At 44.1% G+C, this 20,204-nt stretch overlaps 1 protein-coding gene across 1 annotated transcript; it reads right to left on the bottom strand.

Annotated features, from left to right (window-relative positions):
• Window positions 1–1,683: 1,683 nt before the first annotated feature.
• On the bottom strand, window positions 1,684–20,198 carry LOC115085923 (gastrula zinc finger protein XlCGF26.1-like). The gene is made up of 2 exons (XM_029592464.1): window positions 20,144–20,198; window positions 1,684–4,223 (listed from the first exon to the last, which is right to left on the bottom strand). Exons 1-2 carry the CDS (start codon window positions 20,175–20,177, stop codon window positions 2,458–2,460), a joined length of 1,800 nt encoding a protein of 599 aa, XP_029448324.1. The 5' UTR covers window positions 20,178–20,198; the 3' UTR covers window positions 1,684–2,457.
• Between the last annotated feature and the right edge of the window lie 6 nt (window positions 20,199–20,204).

Genomic DNA, 20,204 nt, shown 5'->3' with positions numbered 1-20,204 from the left:
AAAGAGACGAGACACATCCGCTTTGCACAAGATCCACCCTATCATAATTGCTCTTTGGATCCGCCCTGAGAAAGGAGACAAAGAAAACCAAAACCAAAACTTCCTTCCATTATGTTTACTTAGTTATTTTTTAAAGAAACCTGGAGCCGACCTGAGGGAGGCCTCAGTGTAATCCCTGCCACTTCATCCCTAGTCCCAGAAAAATAGAAAGGAAGTTGCTGCTTGCTGGAATGGCACACGCAGGAGGAAGGGGGGCTTTAACAGCCTTTTGTGTTGGAAGAGGAAGCAGGATCATTGGCTCCCCCCCCCCCCAAGCGGGGAACAAGAAAAACCAGAGCAGGATTTGGCCGTTTAACTGCCTAAAACAAAACAGCAGCCGGGCACCGGGAGATCACACGTGCTGCCGCCACATCCGAGCATCCAGCCGCGGTGCGCAACATTTTGTTGCAACCCTCTCGGGAACATGGCCGCCACACGTGTCGCCACATACCCCACATCCAACGCCAACTCCCTGGCCCCCACCACCTGATCCGGGGGCCTTCCTGCAAAGCATCAATCAGCCCCCATCGAAGACGCCTTGCGTGCCCAGCCAGGAATGCCCCACCTCCGACACGCCCAACCCAGATACCCACCTCCCAAAGGCATGACCAAAAACATCCCAACCCCTCCACGGCGGGCCCACAAAACAAAAAAACTCTCGGCCTTCCTTTCCCTTTTTTTTTTTCTAATTACCTTAAAAGTACTGCCCAAACGCTGCAGGTGCCCCGTTGTGCTGCCCCGCCAACTGCAACAGTGACCGAGAGCCTCAAATCCAGACTCCCCCTCTGCCGCTACCACTCACAAAAAGGCTGCCACGGCCTCCCACATGCCCGTGAGCACTGTCACCCACTCCACCAAACCGAGACGAGGCTCAAATTGCTAACGCCAGGCCGTGCCAATCTGACCGCTGCTGCAATGAGAGCGAGCCATGCATGATGCCGCCAAGGAAGGGAGAGAGGCTGAGGCGCACCAGCCTACAATGGCTGAGGCTATGGTCCCGCTCCACGCATCTCTATCCCCCTGATGTAACACGCTAATGGTGTGTCTGCCCGCTGCCCTCCCACTGCACGGGGCCATGGAGAGATGCCACAGTCATCACCGGGCTGTGGCCTCGCCAAGTAAGTGCACTGGCTGCAGCTCTTTTGAGGCAGAATCCAGGTACTGTCAGGTTTTTTTTTTTCACATCCTTTTTTATTGACGTTGCAGATCAAAGGTACACAATACTCATTTAGCAAAGTTAACAACCATTTTCGCTTTTGTGTTAACCATTGTACATTTTCTCCCACTCCCAACCTTCCACCCCACTTAACACTGCAAGACAGGGGAATGATGTACAACCTTTAACATATATAATCTTTAATAAATAAGAGTATATCTATATTTGTTGTTTGGCCCTTTTAGGATCACTCTAAGGGCCTCATTTTCTAAAGTATCGCAGGCCTGCGATACTTTAGAAGATGAGGGGCGGGGGGCCGAAATGGGGGGAGGGCCTGCGCCAGCCGGCAGCGATCTCACCATCGCGGTGCGATCGCTGCCGATTTCGCACCCAATAGCGCCACCATAGGAGGTGTAGCTATTGGGAGCGAAAGCTGATGCGAAAAGGCCCTTACCTTTTCGCTGACGGCGCCGTCTTCGCGGAGTCGGCCCCGGTGACGCCCCGACTCCTCCTCTTCCGGGGCCGACTCCGCCCCCATTTTGGTATCACACACGAAATGTCCCTTACCGCGTGCGATACTTTTGGAAAATGAGGCCCTAAGTGATAAGGTATCGATTACACTGAATTTGAGGGTACGCATGCTACATACAAGGTTATTTTGTTGTTTTATTTATCAACGCTATGTACGATAATGTTATTCTAATATGTGTGAAAGTTTAATGTATAATTTCCTATATATATATATTTATATGGAGCATTTTATATATTATTGTTAATTTCGTCTACAATGAGTATTCCATGCGCTACAAATTAAATTACTAGCTAACTATTGAGGTGGCCCAATGTGTAGGTACTATCTTTTAGTGCTTTTGTCTTTCAAATTCGGTATCAAGAGTCTGATAGAAGAGCCAGGCCTTTAGCTGCTTCCTGAAACTGGGGTAATCCTGTACTTCTGAGATTTTCTGGGAGAGAGTTCCAGCTGCCCCAGAGAAGGATCTGTTTTGGGTGTCTGTTCTTTTAGATTTCCCTTGATGATGGGATTGCCACAAAAGGTCTGAGAGAAGATCTTAGTCATCTGAATGGCATGAGCTGCACTATCACCACCACCATCTTTAGTCCTAATGAATTTGTCTTTTCCATTCCTGTCATACTTTAATAGTAGTATTGCTAAGATTTAGTCCAGATGTTATACAATGAGATCACCACAAAAAGGTACTCAGCAAAACTTGGAGGGAGATTTCTACTTATTTACATTTTTTCTCTCACCTCTTGGAGTGGATTTTCTGGTGGGCTGTGAGTCTTGTCTTCACATTGAAGCTCTTACCACACTCCGTACATGAAAAAGGTTTTAGTCCTGTGTGGGTTATCTGGTGGACTGTGAGGTTTGTCTTCACAATGAAGCTCTTACCGCATTCTGTACATGAAAATGGTTTTACTCCAGTGTGGATTCTCTGGTGGATTGTGAGGTTTGTCTTTTGACCGAAGCTCTTACCGCACTCGGTACATATAAATGGTTTAATTCCAGAGTGGATTCTCTGGTGGCTGGCAAGATGTGTCTTCAAATAGAACTGTTTACTACATTCAGTGCATGCAAATGGTTTCACTCCTGTGTGGATTTTCTGGTGACATGTGAGGCTCTCCTTCCTGCTGAAAGACTTACCACACTCACTGCATGCAAATGGTTTCATTCCAGAGTGGATTCTCTGATGGATCGTGAAGTGTGCCTTCCAATTGAAGCTCTTACCACACTCAGCACATGTAAATGGTTTCGCTCCCCTGTGGATTCTCTGGTGGCTTTTAAGTTCTCTTTTCAAAATGAAACACTCAGTACACTCAGCACATGTAAATGGTTTCTTTTTTGAGTGGATTTTCTGGTGGCTTTTAAAGTTTACTTTCAAACTGAAGCTCTGACCACACTCAGAACATGTATATGGATCTATTCCAGTGTGAATTCTCTGGTGGTTTATAAGCTGTTCCTTCCAAATGAAGCACTGACCACACTCAGCACATGTAAATGGTTTCACTCCTGTGTGGATTCTCTGGTGGCGTGTGAGACTTTCCTTCCTACTGAAGCAATTCCCACATTCAGCACATGTAAATGGTTTCACTCCTTTGTGGCTTTTCTGGTGGCGGGTGAGTGATGCCATCAAACTGAAGCTCTTATTACACTCACTACATATAAATCGTTTCATTTCTTCATGGATTATTTGATGCTTTGTGAAAGTTGTCATCTGACTGATGCTTTTATCACAACTAAACTGTCGCTCTCCTTTGTGGATTTTCTGGTCACTGGAAAGGTCTACCTTTCTATTGAAGCATTTGTCAGATCTTTCTCCAGTATCTTTTTTATGACATAAGCTTTTGTTACATTCCTTATTTGAAACTGGTCTCTCTCCTGGGTTGAATTTTGGATTTTTCGTAAAGTTTGCTTTCTGATGGAAATTTTTGTCACAATCGGAACCTGAAAATGCTCTTTCATTAGTGTCACTTTCCTGGTAATTTGTGAGGTTTTCTTTATTGAGAAAGCTTTTTCCATATTCTGTAGCTGTACACAGTTTCTTCCCTTCGTTGATTTTCTGGTGTTCCAATAATTTTCTCTTATTACTAAAACATTTCCAAGAATCAGAACATGTGTAAGGTGTCTCTACTGCACATATTTTTTGTTGCTTCTGTTCTCCCTTCTGACTTATGGTTTCCCCAGAATCTGTATTTGTAGATAGTCTCTCTTCATCGAGAGAGCTCTGTTCTGATTTCAGAAGTACAGGATCTGTGAGGAATATCATACACATATCACATGCACATCTTTCTTCTGTTTTCAGGTTTCTCTGCTCTTCCTCTGTCTGTGGGATATTTCTGGCACTTTGCTCACACAGAACTGAGTCTCCTGTTGAATTTCTTTGCTTCTTTTCTGAGATGTACAGATTCCTGCACTTTTTTCCCCAGTCAGAACAGAAAATGTCCTCCACATCTCCTTTAGGTAACTTTTTGTTTGTTTCTGGAGTCTCGCTGAGTTCCTGGTGACGAGTATCTGTTGATTAAAAATGTAAACATTGGGCATTACTGGAGAAAGCCTGTATTAATCATAGTGGACAATTCTTAAAGCCATTTATGCAGGTAAATGGTGATTAATCCCCATAAATTGGCTGTTTTTAAGATGTTCTCCCGCAGTGTGACTAAAAGGATTCACCCTGCGTGTACCGTTAGCCATAAGGAAAGGAGGTGCTCCCAGGGCATGGGTTAGGGGTGGCAAGGAAAGGAATGTGCAGAGATTGCATTTTCAAATCATTGCCCGTTATTTTCCATTTAAAATATATACAGACTTTTGCTTTGAAAATTGGTGAAAAGTCTTAGATATTCAGCAGAATTTGCACGCACAAGTCTGCCACCAAATATACTCAGATGAAGTTACACACATAACTTTATCCAGGTAAAGTTAGGACTGTGATTTGTTTTTACTACACTGTAGAGCATAATTTTACCCAGCAAGCCATGAATATCCTCACTCACCTGGGGAAAGGTAAGCCCTGCCCTTGGAACTTCTCCGTAGATGCCCCCTTTATGTTCAGATAAAACAGAATATATGCACTCAGTGGCAGAAATATTCAAAGTTCTTTTTGTGCATGTAGCTTGAAAATTGACCTCATAACTATAATATATAAATATATACACACACTCACACACAGAGCTAAATATTTTAGCAACCCCTTCTTCAGTAAGGCCTTACCACCAGACGTCTGCTCCTTTCAGACCTCCAGTTGAGAAGTGGGCGTGAAGGCCCTCAGGGAAATGCTATTGGCAGGAAAAACTGACCACAGAGACATCACTTCCGCCAGCTCCAGGATGTCATTTCCTCCCACAAGCTGGCAGAAATTATGTTGCTGCTGTTACGGCTGGAACAAGGACATGGGGGCTATGGTCAGCAAGCTATAGTTTGGACAACCCTGCCCTAGGGAGTTTGGGGCCTGGGGTGAATCCGTTTCTGCAGACCCATCTCCCACACCTGACACAATAACCCCCTCTCTTGTAAAACAATCATCCCCTCTCTCCTCCCTTCCAAATAAATTTAAGAAACCAATTTTTATAACAACTTAAATAAAAAAAAAAAGATGCAGACAGCCGTTCAACAGTGAAATGGGGTCTACCCAGTCTTTTGCACCAAATGTCATATGTGTGATTATCTGGCTGTTGAGGGGGAGCATTAAATGTGTGCATCTGGTGCAAAGAGCTCCTAGCTCATAGAGAATGAGTCTAATCTTTGGAGGTCTGGGTTCTAGGAATAGAGGAAATGAGGCAAATAGAGAGGATTACAGTACAGAGGACACCACTCTGGTAGGCCCCGTGCTACCAGAGTGGTGTCACTAAAAAGAAGAGCATTACCTCATGTGGCAAGCAGTGATCATCTAGCTGGAACATGCCTTTCATGTGATGCGTTATCCTCTCACACCAAGGATGCTTCTCCAGGAGTCTGTGGCCAAGGTGGGAAGGGTTAGGAATGCCACAATTATTGGCGATTCAATCATTTAAAAAGTAGATAGCCGGGTGGCTGGTAGTCATGAGGATCACTCGGTAACCTACCCACCCAGTGCAAAAGCAATAGGCCTTCTACATCACCTAAACAGGATTTCAGAGAGGACTGAGGAAGATTTGGCTGTCATGATACATGTGGGTACCAAAAACAAAGGAAGGTGCAGGAGGAAAGTTCTGGAAGCCATATTTAGGCTTTTCGCAGAAGATTGAAATCTGGAATCTCCAGGGAGACATTCTCATAAATACTCCTGTTCCATGTGCAGGAGCTCAAAAGCAGGATGAGCTCCAGAGCCTCCGTGTGTGGATGAGACAATGGTGCAGAGAAGAGGGCTTTAGCTCACATTAATTAGGGTGGAACCTAGTTAATGTAAATAGACAGTTTTTAAACTAGACCATGGGGGGAAGCCAACAGTCCCTCACCTCAGGAGAAAATGGTTCTGCATGAGGTATCTTCAAAGGATTCTGACAAAAAAGAGGAAGTTAAGAGAATCCCGATAGAAAGGTAGTGGTAAAGGCTGAAGAAGCTCAGGCGCATTTAAATAATGAACAGCCAAAATGAATGATTCAAAATTACCTATATCAACTGCTACTGAGCAGGTTGGGAATATACATAAAGAGTGTACTTTTCTCTATCTGTATATGCCAGAAGATTAAAAAAACCAAGATCGGAGAGTTAGAATGTATAGATGTAATAGGCATCTCAGTGACCTAGTGGGAAGAGGACACTCTAATTCCATTGAAATGACGGGGCAGACCAAATTAGTGAAAGGGGTAGCACTGTATATTAAAGAGGACATAGAGTCAAGCAGGATATAAGTTCTGAAGAAACGCAAAGTTGCTTACCGGTAACCGGGCTCCTCAGCAGACAGCAGGATAAATCATCCAACGGCTGACAGAGCTCAGAGGTGTTTCTTCTTTTTATTTTTTTTTTAATTTGTAAATTTTTATTGAATAACAAACAACAATACAGTCCATAACCATCTGTAGTAAGCACAGTAACAAAATTATCAATAAACGGTGCATCAAAGTCTGAGAAAAGTGTCTCTTGGAAAAGGTATCTGCTATCAACGATCATAATGTCTTTTTTGCATTCTGGACAGGTTCCCCCCCAAAAAAAGATCCATAATGATCAAAAAATAAACGAGTTGCGACCACCCTGGTCTGGACATTATTCATTATATACAAGAATTTTACATACAATCAACCCCTCCCTCCCCCCCAGCAAATTTTACAGAAAAACGAGAGTGGTATAAGAGCGACAACATTATTAAGTATATGGGTATAGGTACGTAGCTAGTGTCTGAGTGGATCCTGGAAAACTGTCATTTCCCTCCACTATCAGTTCGCTATAGACGACAGCCACCATTCGCATTTGGACCAAACCTGATTGAAGCGAGGAAGTGCTCTATGTTTCTGTGCAGTAATTTTCCCCATCGTGTGCACTGCAAGTACTTGAGATTGAACATACTGCAAAGATGGCACCGCCGGATCTTTCCGGTATTTTGCTATGGAGCACTGAGCCGCCGAGGAGGAATAGCCTAGTGGTTAGAGCAGTGGACTGTGAACCAGGAGACCAGGGTTCAAGTCCTGCTGTTGCTCCTTGTGACCTTGGGCAAGTCACTTTACCATCCATTGCCTCAGGTACAAAACTTAGATTGTGAGCCCTCTGGGGATAGAGAAATACCTACAGTACCTGAATGTAAACCAGTGTGATATCTCGATTGAGATCGAATGTCGGTATATAAAAATAAATAAAAAATAAATAAAATATTTAATGAGTCACAGTTAGAACTCTCTCGGTTTAGGAGAGCGCAGGGCAGGAGTAAGAGCCACGGATGAACCTAGAACCAAGGTTAACCAGCGTGAGATCTGTTACCACAAATCCAAACTTTTAGGACAAGTCCGCCTAAGATGAAAGAAGGTGCCCTTGGCAGAGCACAGCTTCCAACAGGTGTCGGAAGTCCCTGGGTACATGTGACTCAGTTGTCCTGGAGTGACACACCACCTGTATAACATTTTGTAGCCATTCTCTATATGAGTAGCGGATATCAAACCTTTCCCCAAATGCAAGTATATCTGCTTCCAATCTTCCGCTAACAGCTCAGAAGTGTTTCTGAGCAAGCGTGCGAGTTCTTGTTTGCAGTTACTGCCTTGTGAGCCTCTCTGACTCTTCCAGAACTTAAGCTTAATAGTTCACGCTCCAAGAAGGTGGGTGGGGAATACATAGAGGTCTGGTTTATCCTGCTGTCGATGGAGAACTCCTGCTACAGGTAAGCAACTTTCCTTTCTCTGTCAGCAAACAAGATTAAATCAATCATAACCAATGGGGAGAGTTCCAAGTTGTGGAGCAATTAACAGACAACTCAGATCCGGCACCCCTCCCCCACCAATGGAGAATGAACGACTGGGTTAACAGGCTGCGCAGAACTGCTTACCCAAAGGTACGGTGCGGTAACTCGGGTAACAGCCGTTTGGAAACAGCCAGAGAAATAAGGAGGCAAATTCTGGATGCTCCTTAGTGCAATTTATTTACAGTGGGAAAAAACAATCGGTGCAGCTCACCTTATAACTTCGGGTAACACTCGGTCCTTCAACGGAACAGGTCTTGATTAGCACAGTGGTGGCGCAAAGCTGAATTACCCTCTTCTAAATCACTTTCGCTCCAGATTAGAAAAAGGGTTTTATATGGGGAAGCTGACAGCTATTCGATGCGATCGGTTGCACAGCTCTGAACAAGTGTGGCAGCCCTACACTAGCTGGAAAGGGTCCCGCTCTAGTTGAAATGTATTTACAGATATCAGATTCACTCGTGGGGATATTCAATTTATGATCCACAGGCCCAGTATAAAGATTATACATATTTGGAGATGTCAATGCCATCATTATCTCTTCAGCATTACCTCAACAGCATCTGACTTCGAAAGTAAGATAGGATCATATATCTAGAGGCGGGCTTTGTATCGTGGTAACAGGGGTAGGGGAGGGGGGAGAAAATTAATAAACACAACAATATGGTAATTAATAAACACACACACAACAATATGGTAAACAGTTAATGGAAATCAATAAATTACACAGTTTGCTCTTATGCTTTATTATGCATTATTTATTTAATATCTGTTCATAACATTGTAATGCCTATTAAGGTGTTTCATTCCAAATGTATGATAAGTTTTCAGTCTTTCTGTTTGAAAGGATCATAATGTTGGAATGTACAATATAGATGCTCTGATAGTAAAATTTTAAGTTGTGTTGGAGTATGGTGGGTCTCTGCCTGCTTAAACCCTTCTAGGCCCTGCCTTCTTATACTCCAGTGAAGGGCTCCTCCCTTCGCCCAGAATTCCCTGTGGGTCTGCATCTTAAGGAGGAGTGGGCGAGACAGCTGAGCCCGGTCCCTTAAGGTAGTCTGAGGGAGCTTCCTATAGACTTCCCTCACATAAGGTCTCTTCGGGACATGCTGACTAGACAGTAATGAGACATGAAGGTGTGTGCACAGACAACCAAGTAGCAACTTTGCAGATGAGTAACTGATGTCACCGAGGCCTCCATTTAATGGCCCTTAACCGAGGGTCCACAGCTGAAATCCAGCCAGAGTGTAGCAGTTCACTATTCAGTCCACTGGCCAACTGACAACGTTTTTTTGGCAACTGCCCTTCCCAATCTGTTGAGAAGCTGAGAAACTGGACTACGAGCTTGGGTCTGCTTCAAGTAATATGTTAGGGCTCTCTTACAGTTCAAGAAGTGAAGACCCCATTCTCCTTTGTGTGTATGAGGTTTTGGGAAGAATGAAAGCAGCACGACTGCTTGACAGATGTGGAATGCAGATACCACGTTTGGAAGAAACTGAGGGTGAGGGCAGAAAACAACTCTTCTGTGAAAAAACTGAAGGTATGGCGAACACAAGTCCAGGGCCTGTAATTTGCTCCCTCTGCATGCTGAGGCAATGGCCACGAGGAACAAAACCTTTCAGGTGAGAAACGTCAGATCCACTGACTTGAGAAGTTCGAAGGATGGTTTCAGGAGTTGGGCCAAGACCACATTAAGACCCCACAGCACCAGTAGTTTATTAGCTATGGGCTCAATATTCAAAAGAAAATGGCTAGGTAAGTTAGCTGGATAAAACTTATCCAGTGAACTTATATGGGATATTCAGCAGTACGGCTATGTTGCCGTATATCTCTGTATTTGGCACTACTTAGCCGGATAAGTTATATCTGCTCTATGGCAGGTCTAACTTGTCTGATTAACATAGCTGGATAAGTATGAATATTGCTAACTATCTGGCTAAGTTAGCTGGATAAGTGACGCCACACCAATCTGCCCACAGACTAACTGCTTAACCGGATAAATGACTAAACATAGCCAAATATTCAGCAGCTGCCACTAAGTTGGATAAGTCATTACTTATCAGGATAAGAAGCACTGAATATTGGCCTCCCCAACCTTAATGAAGAGTGAAGAGACATAAGTGCGTCATCCACCCACCGTTGATAAGCCACAGTGGTACTGAGCTGCACATTAACAGAAGAGAAGCTGAGGCCTGATGGCAATAGTGAGAAGAGATATTGGACAAGAGATCTCTTGGACTACAAGTGAAGGGGTCCAGACGACTGGACTTGCAGCATTCAGAGGAACTCTTCCACGTGAAACTATAAATCGTCTGGTGGAAAACTTCCTAGATGAACTCAGAATGTCCTCTAGATTCCTGGGGAGGAGTAAGTAGGATACTACTATGTTCTCAACATCCATGCTGTGAAGGCCAATGACAGATTGATTTAGGTGGCCATTTCCATCCTCCTGGGGATGCCTCTGAGAAACCCCAAGCTGGATCAGTAAGGATACCAAACCTGATGAGGCCTAGCTGTGATTATGAGAATACTCCTTGCCCTCTCCTGTAGAAACTTCTGGACATTCCTGGCAAAGAGTGAAATTGGAGGGTATGCAAAGAGTAGACTGACATTCCAGTCTAGCATGAAAGCATTGGGAACTTATCTGCAGCTACTCAGTCTCATGGAACAGAACTGACTGACCTTTTGTTTGCCCTCTGATGCAAATAAATTGATCCCCAGGTTTCTCCAACAGTGGAACAGGTCATCTATGATCCCCTGATCTATGGACCACTTATGAGACTGGTGTTCTGGATGCCTGGGAGATAAGTTTCTTTGGAGATAGGAACTGTGAAGATTGGCCCTTGATCAGATCCTTAGTGCCTCTTCATAATGGGCGAATGCACCTCTCTGCTTATTTATATAAAACATAGCCACCTGACTGACAATCTGGATCAAGATTCTCTTGCCTGAGAGCAGGTAGGATAAAGCTCTTAATGTATACTGCATGGCCCAAAGCTCCAGAAGATTGATCTGCAGATGACTCTCCACTTTGAACCACAATCCCAGAGTCCACAAAGTACCGGTGTGCCCCTCCAAGCCTCTAATGGATGCATCAGTACACAGCACAATTTGATGTGCCAGGACTCACAATGGAAGTCCTAGGGCAAGAACTTATGGATTCATCCACGACTGCAGAGACACCCACATCTCAGGAGACATGAAAAGCTGATAAGATAGAGGCTGAAGCAATTGATACCACTGATCCTCAAAGGACAATTAAAGCAATACATGTGGAGGTGAGCCAGGGGTCTACATGAATCACAGCCATGTGACTGAGTAGGACAAGGACTGGCCTTGTTGATGAACAGTCCCATTGCAGTAGGGATTTCACAAGGCCCATTAAAATCCCAGTTCTCTTGAATGGTAGGCAGGCTTTCTCTTGGAGCCAATATAGGATCCTATGAACTGGATCTCTTGGGATGGGATCAAGTTGGACTTTGGAAAATTGACAATGAAGCTCATAGAGACTGAAGAACCTAAATCATTGTGTGGAGGCACTCTAGAATGCTTCACTCGGAGCTTGAACATCCAACCGGTAATGGTGAGAAAAAGTGTGTAAAGACAACCACATTGCCGCTCTACAAAGCTCCTGCGGCGAAACCAACTGACACTCAGCCCAAGAAGCTGCCTGTACCCTAGTAGAATGCGCACACAATCCATCCAAACTTTTCCTTCCTTTTGCAAATGCAGGCAGAGACAATCTCCTCCTTTAGCCAACGTGCTATTGTACCCTTGGAAGCCTTGCATCCCTTTTTTGCATCTCCAAATAACACAAACAAATGATCCGATCGCCGAAAACTGTTGGTGACTTTTAAATAATGCTACAGTCCCTGACGAACATCCAAGAGATGGAGTTCCCTGGATTCCGACAATTCAGCTGACCAATTTGGGAAAACAAGATGGAAAGAAGAAACCATCTTAGAAAGGAATGAGGGAACAGTACGCAATGCCACTCCCTCATCCGAGACTCTCAGAAAAGGCTCCCTACAGGGACAACAACAAAATAAACATAAGAACATAAGAACATAAGAAAATGCCATACTGGGTCAGACCAAGGGTCCATCAAGCCCAGCATCCTGTTTCCAACAGTGGCCAATCCAGGCCATAAGAACCTGGCAAGTACCCAAAAACTAAGTCTATTCCATGTAACCATTGCTAATGGCAGTGGCTATTCTCTAAGTGAACTTAATAGCAGGTAATGGACTTCTCCTCCAAGAACTTATCCAATCCTTTTTTAAACACAGCTATACTAACTGCACTAACCACATTCTCTGGCAACAAATTCCAGAGTTTAATTGTGCGTTGAGTAAAAAAGAACTTTCTCCGATTAGTTTTAAATGTGCCCCATGCTAACTTCATGGAGTGCCCCCTAGTCTTTCTACTATCCGAAAGAGTAAATAACCGATTCACATCTACTCGTTCTAGACCTCTCATGATTTTAAACACCTCTATCATATCCCCCCTCAGTCGTCTCTTCTCCAAGCTGAAAAGTCCTAACCTCTTTAGTCTTTCCTCATAGGGGAGTTGTTCCAGTCCCCTTATCATTTTGGTAGCCCTTCTCTGTACCTTCTCCATCGCAATTATATCTTTTTTGAGATGCTGCGACCAGAATTGTACACAGTATTCAAGGTGCGGTCTCACCATGGAGCGATACAGAGGCATTATGACATTTTCCGTTTTATTCACCATTCCTTTTCTAATAATTCCCAAACGGAGGAACAGAAGCCAGCGTTATCGTCTCTTTAAATCTACAGCTGATGCCGAACGTCAATCCTTGACATCACATTATGCAGATGAGGATACCAAGCGTCAAAAACTTGACGTCACTCCGAGCAAAAAAACAGATGAAAACAGAAAAAAAATCATCTCGACATGATGCGATCCTTATATAAGTCTTTAGTACAGAAACAACTGAAATGAATTATCCAAGAAATACGTGTAAGTCCAAGTCAGAATTAAGGCCAAAAGGAGAAACTGTTTTCAATTTGTAGATCCAGCGTTGTTCTAATCTGAGTAGTTGTTGTTCTTGATTACCTCCACGCCAGTGCTGGACAACTTGATTTATGGCACAAAAAAGTCAAATCAGTTAAATTATGTCCGGCCTGAATATAATGGGAGACCAAGGGTTCATCAATACGAGCATTTTTTATGTTAGAACGATGTTCTGTCATACGAGTTTTTAATATGCACTTGGTCTTGCCAATATACAGGTCGTCACATGGGCATTTAATTAAATGTACCTCCACGGTGGATATACAAGAGGTCTTCTGTTTTAGATAGATCTTAAAGCCAGATTTTAATTCCAAAAAATTATCAATGTCATAGAGGCAGAACAGACCGAACATGTGTAACAGGGTTGATGTGAACCAGTAATTGAATTTGTGAGACTGGGAAAATCTGAAAAGTCTGAATGGACCAAGGAGTCTCTCAAGTTTTTGGCGCGAGAAAAGGTAATACGTGGAGGAATCTGTAAGATGTCATGCATTTGTAAAACATGCCAATATTTCATGATCGATTTCTTTATCAATTTGGCTTCTGGTGAGAATGGTAAAATGCATGTATATCTCGATGGATTTAGGAAGAAAAGCCATTCACGGTGTGAGAATTTCGCATGCAAATAAGCTTTGCAAATGCAAGAACGTGGATAACCTCTTTGAGTGAAACGTTCAAACAGTATTTTGGTCTGGTTCTTGAAATCAGCAATAGTGGTACAGAGTCTTCTAAGATGAATAAACTGGCTAACTGGAAGATTTGTCTTCAAGGCGCATGGATGCGCGCTCTCAAAATGTAAATAGGCATTTGAGCATACTGGTTTTCTGTAAATGGAAGTTGTAAATCCATCAATTGTCATCTCAATCTGAATATCCAAAAAGGAAATAGATGTTTGTTGGATGTCGGCAGTGAAGCGCAAATTTAAATTGCAGGTGTTAAGACATGTCAAAAAAATTTTTAATTGATCTTCTGTACCTCGCCATAAAACAAAAACATCATCGATGTAACGTTTCCAGACAATTCTTCTTGAAATAGAGGATGAGTTAACCATTTTTCTTCAAAGATACTCATATATAAATTGGACAAATCCGGGGCCATGGTAGCCCCCATGGCAGTCCCACAGATCTGCTGGAAAAAACTTTGAATTGAAGGCAAAAATGTTCTTTTTTAAGGCGATCTCTAAAAGTTGTACCAAAAAATTACTTGGGATACGATGTGGTCGAGATCTCTTCTCGAAAAAAGTACTAGCCACTTCAATTGCTTCATCCTGCGGAATAGATGTATAAAGTGCCTTGACATCCAAGGTTACAAGTTTCAGATCAGTGGTGTCAATCTTCAATTCTTCTAAAAAGAGAACAATGTCTGAGGAATCTCTTATGAAAGAAGACATTTGAGGAACAAATGGTGATAAAAATTGATCAATAAAACGGGAGAGAGATTCAAGCAGGGACCCACAACTAGAAACGATTGGACGACCTGGAGGACATTGGAGATTCTTGTGAATTTTTGGTAGTGTGTAAAAAACTGGTACTCGGAGATCTGATTTTACCAAAAATTGTGCCTCTTTGTTGGTTAGAAAACCTGCCTTAACCAAGCGCATGTTAAAAACTCATATGACAGAACATCGTTCTAACATAAAAAATGCTTGTATTGATGAACCCTTGGTCTCCCATTATATTCAGGCTGGACATAATTTCACTGATTTCACTTTTTGTACCATAGATCAAGTTGTCCAGCACTGGCGTAGAGGTAATCAAGAACAACAACTACTCAGATTAGAACAACGCTGGATCTACAATTGAAAACAGTTTCTCCTTTTTGCCTTGATTCTGACTTGGACTTACACGTATTTCTTGGATAATTCATTTCAGTTGTTTCTGTACTAAAGACTTATATAAGGATCGCATCATATCGAAATGATTTTTTCTGTGTTCATCTGTTTTTTTGCTCACAATGACATCCAGTTTTTGACGCTTGGTATCCTCATCTGCATAAGGTCACGTCAAGGATTGACGTTCGGCATCAGCTGTAGATTTAAAGAGACGCTAACGCTGGCTTCGGTTCCTCCATTTGCAGTAAGAGATGGTTGAGACGCCTGGTCCAGACTGAAATGGTAGCCTTACAACAAAGATAAGTACTGCTGTGTTTTAATGATCAACTTTGCATGTATTTTCAAAGAATCCTTTTGTTGTTTGACTTTTAGGCACATATTCCAATTCGCTTAAGATATCGTTCAATACGTTCTATATGCCCCTGAAGAAGCTATTGGCAAAACACTGGCCGTGTTGGGCGCTACTCAATGCTTTTATCTTAAGTTTTATAAAAATATAATTTTTGAAAAATTTTAAAAAATTCAATAGTGCATTAAAAAATTGTGAAGGTGAATGATCGAGAAGACTGGTTGGTTTCGGTAAGAAACATAACTTCAGGCTTTCTGACACCTTCATTTAGGCTATAATTGTAATTTGATTATAGTTCCATTCATATGATTGATTATCTCCCCTGGGTAACTATTTGACTCCATTGATATTGATTTTGTGAGGTCTTACTGGCCCCAGGCCCCTGGCCAGAGCTCTCTGGGATTCCTACGGGGCTCTTGAAAGCACTGCTACTGTCCAGAACCCTGTCTCTGCCCCACCATCGGCGCAGAACCCTTCAGGGAATGAAAACTGTGTCCTTCCTGAAAACGGAAACGAAGCAGAAAAGTCTTCCGAGCTGACTTCCTGTCCTCCAGCAGCTTATGCTCTTTGACTCTCCCAGCACCTTGATCAATTGCTCCAAGGCCTCCCCAAACAGCAATTTTCCCTGGAAGGGAAGATTACAGAGTTGAGACTTGGACCACATATCAGCTCACTAATTTCGCAGCCATAACAAATGTCATGCTGAGGCTGCCTCGACCATACTCCTGGCCGAATCCGGATCAAGTCATAAAGAGCATCCACCACATATGCAAGTCTGGCCTCCACCTGGGCTACCTGGCTATCAGCCCCAGTCGCAGCTGAAGACTTCTCCTGAGCCTTCTAGACCCAGCGTAAATACGCCCTCTGCATGAGGCTACTACATATCACAACTTGTAGGTACGTACAGGGAAATTCATTTTCTTGATGACCGCTGACACCGAAGCATCCACCTTGGGCAACTCCAACAGCTGAAGAACTTCCTCAGTTAGAGGATATAACTTTGCCATAGCCCTGGCCACATTCAGGCCCACCTCCAGGAGATCCCACTCCCAACTTGCCAGTTTCTTGACCTTCTTCGGGAGTGGAAAGGAAGTAGGAGGACCCTGGAGATCATCCAAGACCGGGTCCACCCCCTCACTGTCCGACTCCCCCTGGACCAGTTTAATACCAGCTCCTGCAGGACATGGGGAATAAGCGGCTTCTGTTCCTTCTCACTGAACAGTTGCACCACACTGGGATCATCTCCTTCCGCTACTGGAATCTCCTCCAGATCCGCCATGTCCGGGGTCCGCTAGGTTGTCAGGATCATTATCCGGGTCATCCAGATCCAAGTCCCTGAACCACCAGAATCTTCCGGATGATCCAGGCCCCGGCGGCGGAGAAGGTCTCTTGACCCTCTGGTCGAGGAGGTCTGTGGTGCCTTTGCAGCAGGACGAGCCTGATGATCCACAGATTGCTTAGCCCCCGCATTCTTCCTAACCAGGAATGCTTTGTCCTTAAGGAGAACAAAATCTGTGGAAAAACCCAAGTCCTCCTCATCATCTGACCCAGGGCTAGCCTGATCCTCCCCCCACCCCCAGCTCCTGCACTGATGTAAACACTGGTGACAATGGGGGAGGGGAATCTCCGTGCTATGCTTCAGCTCTCCTCCTGGCCGACGCTTTCCTCTTAATTGCAAGACCTTCCAGACCTCCTACCGAGTCAGACCCTGGGCCCTGGAATCATTTGGTCCCTGCACCCGGGCTCAGTACCCCCCGAGGAACCTTCCCTGCCCGAGGCACAATCGCAGCATAAAGCCACTGAATTAAGCTGCCCCCAGGGCCACTCGCATGAGCAACACCCTTTCCCGCAATGCGACTCTGCCGGTAGCGCCGTTTTAGCTACATGCGGTCAGGGCTGCAACAGGCCGCGCAGTTGTGCATTGTGGGAAAATCTAAGAAAACATGAGCAAGCAAGGAGGGGGGGACTCGCTAGAATGATGGCTACTGCCTGGAGACAATACCCTTATTCAATAAACATACACATGGTTACTGTGACTCCAACATCACTCTAAGCTTCAACAGCAAGAGGAAATGTGGAAAAAAGGATTTGCACTCACAAAGACGGGAGTAGCTGGCTTGTTACGGCGGTTACTACCCCAAACCAAATAAGCCTGATACTTCACTTTCAATGCATATACAGCATAGTTCTCTGCTTCAACGGCAGGGGAGAAGATAAACAACCAATAAGGGCTGTATGACATAGTCTGGGTAAAACAAATAAGCATGGGTGTAGCTTGCTTATTGCGGCGGTTACTACCCCTACTACCCCCTAACGAATCAAGCTAGATATTTCACTTGGATGCAGCTCCATCACTGCTCTCTACATTAATGGTGGGGGTGGAAGGGAAATAGAACCAAGAGCTAAGAGAAACAGATAAGTATGAGAGAAGAAATGAGGGAAGCTTGCTGGGCAGACTGGATGGGCCGTTTGGTCTTCTTCTGCCGTCATTTCTATGTTTCTATAAGGACAAATGGCCATGCAGTCCAGCCCCTGGCTCCCCGAGCCGATCGCTGACAGTCGCGGTCCCCATGACACTCCTTACCCAGCTCTGGCCTGCCCTGCAAGGGAAAGGCCCGAAATGCTGCCGCTCCGCTTCTCTTCTTCTTTTTTTTTTTTTTAATAAACTCTTAAAGAAGCAGGAGCAGCCCAGTTAAAAACAAACAGGCAGAAAAACCCCTTAAGGATGCTTTCCTGCTGCTGGACATGCATCTGGGAAGAAGCCTTCAGGGATGCAGAGGGAGCCAGGATCCCTGGCTGTCAAGCTCCCTGGAACCGCTGTGGGTCAAGCTGCCCAGGGATTTCCAAGCCCCTGCTTGCCCGGCTCCACCTGAGGGATGGCCCACAGAGGAACCTAACACCTCAGGGAGAGTCTCTTCTTCTCTAACCTCTCTCTTTCTTTTCTTTTCTATTTTTTTAACTCCAGACTGCAGGTTTGCAACTCTACCATCTGCTGGAGACAGAGCCATACTGAGGGGACTGCAGGTGGCCCTCTCGGTTACATAGCAGTGCTTCAAAGTCTGCCTCCATCTGCTGGTAGGGATGCAAAACCCACTTGTCTAGACTGATCTGGGTTACAAACAAGAAAGAATGAATTTTCAACAGTTAAACGGCAAAAAAAGATAAAAACTTTAGAGAGAATGAGGTCACCACAGGACATGATGAGTGGATGACACATGAGGCTTGCTTGGGCTGGGTGCATCCCTCCCCCCCCCCCCCCAATGAGATCTAAAGAAGCCATCATCAAACAAGTAATTTCCTTGAATTTTGGTACTGGTTTATGGACAGCTTTGTTATAAAAAAAAAAAAAAGATGAACTGATGACCAAATCGCATCAAAAAGGAGAAAACTTCTGGTAAGCTGATTGAACCCAAGATGGTGGATGAGCCTGGGGAAACCTCTGTAGTGATGAACTCTAGTATTTTGGTAGCTAAGGTATCGTTAGTGTGTGTATATGAGAGAACATCTGTGTACAGGCTGCAGCTGCCACCCCCTCCTCCTATTCCGCAACAATATCAGGGTGGGTGAAAATCAGAAGTTCGTAGGTGTGTTGAGAGGAAATTTGGTAGAGGTCTATAAAATCATGAGTAGGGTGGAACAGGTAAATAGAGAATGGTGATTTATCCTTTCAAACTGTACTAAGACTAGACAAGTTCCATAAAAATAATAGGTAGCAAAACAAATCACAGAGTATTTTTTCACTCAGTGCACAAACTATGTGGATGTGGGGAAAACAGTTAGCATAGATGAATACATGAAAGGTTTGGAAAGTTCCTGAAGGAAAAATCCATAAACCATTATTAGCCATGCAGGTTTGGGAAAGCCATCATTTTGTTATCACTGGTTATGAACAAGAAGGACTGGATCAACTCTTTGGGATCCTGCTGGGTACTTGTGACCTTAATTGGCCACACTTTGAGACAGAATGCAGGACTTAATGAACCTTTTGTCTGAACCAAAATGGTATTTCTTATATTCTTAATTGGAGATGAGGCAAGGAGGAGAGGATGGAAAATGTGTGAGAGAGGATTGAGAATCCATTGTCAATGTCACCTCCAGCCAGCAGGATGTGCTGTGAGCTTTTTGGATTGTATATTGAGCCCTCTCAGTCTTGTGCTCCTCATTTCCTTCTACAGCCATCTTAGCTCCTGCCTACATATATATTTATATTCAGGAATTTCCTCAGCCAATTGGCAGAGCTTGGTCCTATTTCCTGGTCCACATATGCTAGCTCTGTCATTGTTGCCTGAAAACTTCATCTCCAGTTCCTGCCTGACCTCTTTTTGTTCCTGGTTTTCTGGTGCACTCACATTCCTTTCCAGGTTTCAGGCTGCTTGCCTGTGTCAGGGGCTACACCTGTTCTGTATGCTTGCCAGCCACTAGCACTTGTGAGCTCAACCCAAGGGGAAGGTGGTTAGCATAAGCAGAAGACTCTCAGGTCCTTTACTGTCCATCAATGTCTATCTAAATTTGTCTTTCTAGGCATTCGGCCGCTCGTTCCTCAGGCAACTCACAAACAATTGACATCACAGAGTGAAGAGAAAGGAGGAAGATCAGAAAAGGGGAAATGATAGAATGATCTAGGATTGTAGAGGGGGAGAAGGGTATCCAGGACTGGGAGGGATGGAGAGGAGGATCCTCTCTCTCATTGGCATGTATACCCTCATTCTGCCAGCTACCTCTCATTGAGGCCCCCTTCCCCTACAGGTCTGTAGCGGACAGAAAGCAAAACAATCACTGCAGCACTTGCTTACCTTCTCACTTTATAAAATCAAACCAGAAAACCCTCTTTCCTACTAAAAAATTGTAATGCGTCTTACCCAGCATGATTAGAGTCTCATAATTCTCCTTCATCACATCCTTGTAAAGTTCCTTCTGCCA

Source organism: Rhinatrema bivittatum, chromosome 2 (assembly GCF_901001135.1).
Source record: "Rhinatrema bivittatum chromosome 2, aRhiBiv1.1, whole genome shotgun sequence".
Lineage (NCBI taxonomy): Eukaryota > Metazoa > Chordata > Amphibia > Gymnophiona > Rhinatrematidae > Rhinatrema > Rhinatrema bivittatum.
This window is presented reverse-complemented; position numbering and strand designations above follow the sequence as displayed.

Coding starts and splice junctions, on each gene's coding strand:
- LOC115085923 (XM_029592464.1), bottom strand. CDS start 20,177: ATGAAGGAGAATTATGAGACTCTAATCATGCTGG. Junction 4,224..20,143: donor TGAGACTCTAATCATGCTGG/GTAAGACGCATT, acceptor TTTAATCAACAG/ATACTCGTCACCAGGAACTC.